The 3,672-nt window shown below is 36.2% G+C and overlaps 1 protein-coding gene across 3 annotated transcripts in view; it reads left to right on the top strand.

The window, feature by feature from the left end:
• Positions 1-3,052, top strand: part of tnksa (tankyrase, TRF1-interacting ankyrin-related ADP-ribose polymerase a) — a 93,931-nt gene extending 90,879 nt beyond the window's left edge. For 2 of the 3 annotated variants that reach the window (XM_014002397.1, XM_014002399.1), the window contains one exon: positions 156-765. In XM_014002397.1, coding sequence (XP_013857851.1) covers positions 156-483 — 328 coding nt within the window. In that variant the 3' untranslated portion in view covers positions 484-765. Of the gene's footprint in view, positions 1-155; positions 766-962 lie in introns of those variants that run through there. The other variant, XM_014002398.1, reaches the window with a different exon arrangement.
• The last annotated feature ends 620 nt before the right edge of the window (positions 3,053-3,672 follow it).

Here is a 3,672-nt window from a genome sequence, read left to right as displayed (position 1 = left end):
GCATACTAAGGTAAGGAGAAAAACGTGGGTTTATTTGCAACCAGTATTGTCCCCCCGGTATTTTTGCAGGTTTTCCAAATCCTGCGCAGCTCTAATAAAAAAAGCATGACGTTGAGTTTTTTCTGTTCAAAGTCTTGGTCTGTTTGTGTTTGCAGACAGATGCTGTTCTGTCGGGTGACTCTGGGGAAGTCCTTTCTTCAGTTTAGTGCAATGAAAATGGCCCACGCCCCCCCGGGTCACCACTCAGTTATAGGACGGCCCAGTGTCAACGGCCTGGCGTACGCAGAGTACGTCATCTACAGAGGAGAGCAGGTCGGTGCTTTTTTAGGAAATTCTTTTCCTCTTTATCGTTTCTTAAGTTACAGCCAGGACTTGTTTTCTGTAACTTTGATACTTTTACATTTTTTAACTTTGCTTTTTGATTTTTTTTTCTCAGAAAAAACAATTTCACCTAAAAAAAAAACAGAACTTTGTGCTCTTTGAAATTTCCTTTGGCTAAAATGCTTTATTTTTTTAAACGTTTTACTACTTTTTTCTGGTCCTAGCACTTAGCCACTAATTTTCTAGCATTAACCTTTAGCTACTGTTTTGTTAATCTTTTGCCACTTTTCTTATTTTAGATTTTAGCTTAGTGTTCTGTAGGTTTTAGATTTCAGCTAATTTTTTTAAAACTTACCATTTAGCTACTGTTTTAAATTCTTGTTTTAGCCCAATTACTATTTTTCCTCTCCTTAATTTTCTAGCTTAAGCTCCTACCTGTTTTTTTTCCCAAATTTTTGCATTTTGCTATTGCTTGTTTTCATTTGAAGGTACTATATTGCTGATTTTAGGTTTTAACTTTTGTACTGCGGGTTTTAATTTTTTATTTTTTTATTTTTTTGATTATTTACCTTTTATAATAAATATCAGCAGTCGTTCAGACTGCCTCCTTATTTGACTTTTCTGTATTGTTTTGTCCTCAGGCATACCCAGAGTACCTGATCACCTACCAGATCGTGAAGCCAGAGAGTCAGGCTGCACCTGCTGCCCCTGCGGAGCAGAAATCCTAAAATCCAGTCTTAGCTGGATCTGAAGAGGGCCATGATGAACACAAAGCTAAATTCTTCTAGAATTGGAGGTTGAAGCATTTCAAATGTCAGACCTGAAGCCAGAAGTGAGGTGAAGAAGTGACAGAAAACAGATGAAGAGGTTCAGTCTAAAACAGCATAAATCCATCCTTGTTTAGTCTAAATTCGAGGAGAAAATAAAAGCTGTTTAGTTCTTCTGGATGTCAGTCAGGAAGGTATTTTGTAGCTCCATCTAAAATAAAAATAAACACAAAAAGCTGTTTTTACAGAAGCCAAACAAACATCTCTGTTTTGGCACCTAATGTATCCTACAACCTGATTTTAATGGCTTGTTTTGACATCATGTCCTCTTTTGCCTTATTTGCATCATCCGCATCAACAAAAATAACAACAACCCTCTCCACCCGGCACCGACTGACATTCCGAGAGAAGAGAAACCCGGAGCGTTTAATGTTTCTGCTCAGCGAGGCCGATGTAAAAACAGGACAGGATGAGAGAGCGTGGCATGAATAAGAGATTATTGTGCATAAATAAGAGGCAGGACGAGACCACGGTGCAGTGCTGCAAGCACCGACTGCAGGCTTCCAACTGCAGCCCATAAAGGGACCAGCTTTATTCTGCAGCAGCAAAGCAGGCCTGATCTGCTCAGCTTCACTGCTGGCAGAAACCATTTAAGCTCTGGTTTAGACACGTTAACCCACTCCTGGTGCCTCTCCTCTGTTTCTCATSTACGCTCACACTTGATGGTTTTCGTTCAGTTTTGAATTTTAAAGCTAAAAAGTTGGTGTGTTTGTTTACATGAACCTGCTGCCTTGTTGTCCCTGTCCTCTGGTGCCCTCTGGTGGCGCAGCAGAGTAACTGCAGAGAGGTTGAAGGGGGACATTAACTTTTAAAACTTGGGCATTTTTCAATTAATTTTTATTTTTTATTTGCCTGTCAGCTCATTATGTTGTGTTTTTTTTAAACAGTTGTCTTTATGTGTTTACACTCCTCATATATTAAGCAAATATAATTAGCGAAGCCAAGTCACTGTATGTGTGCAGAAGTATTTATTTATCTGAGGAAGCCACAGGATGACTGAGGTTTTAGATGAAGGTCAGATAATTCTCTGTTACGCTTTTATCTGTTTAATGTTGTTTTTTTTTAGTAATGACACTGTACGTTACTTGGGACCACACAACTTTAGTTGTTTCTCCGTTGATTTCCAACATAAGGTGAAAATACATACAGCTGGCAGTATTTCTTTTTCTTTTTTTAATTTTTACACTTAAAGTACTTGAAAAGCAAAATATCTGAATTAAAAAAAATGAGAAGAGACGACAGCTGTATGAGTAACACTTCTTAATTTAACTTTAAACAAATGGCTGAAGAGATGCTCCTGCTTTGATATGTTATTAGTTTTTCTTCAAACCACCATGTTTATTTCTGTTTTTCCCACCACATTTCTGAACAGTGGAGTGGTTGGCCTTCATGACCAAAAAAATTAACATTTATAGCAGCATAAATATCTGACTCTTTTTGCTCTTGTGTGAATTTAAAACATTGACTTCATTAAGATTAGCAGCACTTTGTTTTAAATTTGAATATAAAAATAACTGAACGGGATCTTTTATGGAGGATATTTGTTGCTTTTTCTCCCCTGGAACAATTATTATTATTATTATTTTATCAGTAACTATTTCACCTGCAGTTTAATTCTCTGTCTCCAGGACCAGTCAAACATTATGTTGTAGATAAACTTGAGGGTGCGTATGTGTGTGTGTGTGTGTGTGCGTGTGTGTGTGTGTGCGTGTGTGCGTGTGTGATCAGTCCATGCTCACTTTCTGAGCTGCCTGCTGCTGGAAGCAGTCAGATAAATGAACACATTTCCTCGTTTCTTCCCGTTGGCCTCCTGTTGTACAGTTGCTTGTACAGAACTAACACGTGGAATACACAAACTCCTGTACAGGGAAAAAAAATTCCTTAATAAAAATATTTTAAACTCACTGGTTTTTGTAATTTTTTTTGCAGAGAACCACTGTAATTACTAAAAAAAATATGTATTTTTTAAAAGACTTTGCATTTACTGGATTTACTTTAGGTGTTAAAAAGGCGTCCTCTGTCTTGTACAAGAACTGATCGCACAAGTTTGAATTTATTGTGGATTTTCTCTGACCCACACAGATTCTAAAAGATACACACAAGTTCAAATATATACATACAAGCAGAGGTTTATAGTAAGTACATTTACTTTGTTACAGGACTTAAATAGTTTTTATTTTTTGAGGATTTGTAATTTAACCAACTTTTTTTTTGAATCGCTACTTTTACTTTTATTTCATTTAATTTTAAAGCTAAAAATTATACTTTTAATTCTTTACTTTAAAATGTAACACCTAGTTGTTACAAAATTAAATATGTTCAAACTCATCATGAAAGATGTTTCTGCACTAAAAAAATGAAATGTTGAATTTACTCAACAAAGTCGTGTCAATTGGCTCCACTAAGCCTAGTTGAGTAAATTGAGCAAATAATATATATACAGCGGGTAAAATAAGTATTGAACACGTCACCATTTTTCTCAGTAAATATATTACTAGAGGTGCTAATGACATGAAATTTTCAC

This window comes from Austrofundulus limnaeus, unplaced genomic scaffold (genome assembly GCF_001266775.1).
Source record: "Austrofundulus limnaeus strain Quisiro unplaced genomic scaffold, Austrofundulus_limnaeus-1.0 Scaffold13, whole genome shotgun sequence".
In the NCBI taxonomy this organism is placed as follows: Eukaryota; Metazoa; Chordata; class Actinopteri; order Cyprinodontiformes; family Rivulidae; genus Austrofundulus; species Austrofundulus limnaeus.
This window is presented reverse-complemented; position numbering and strand designations above follow the sequence as displayed.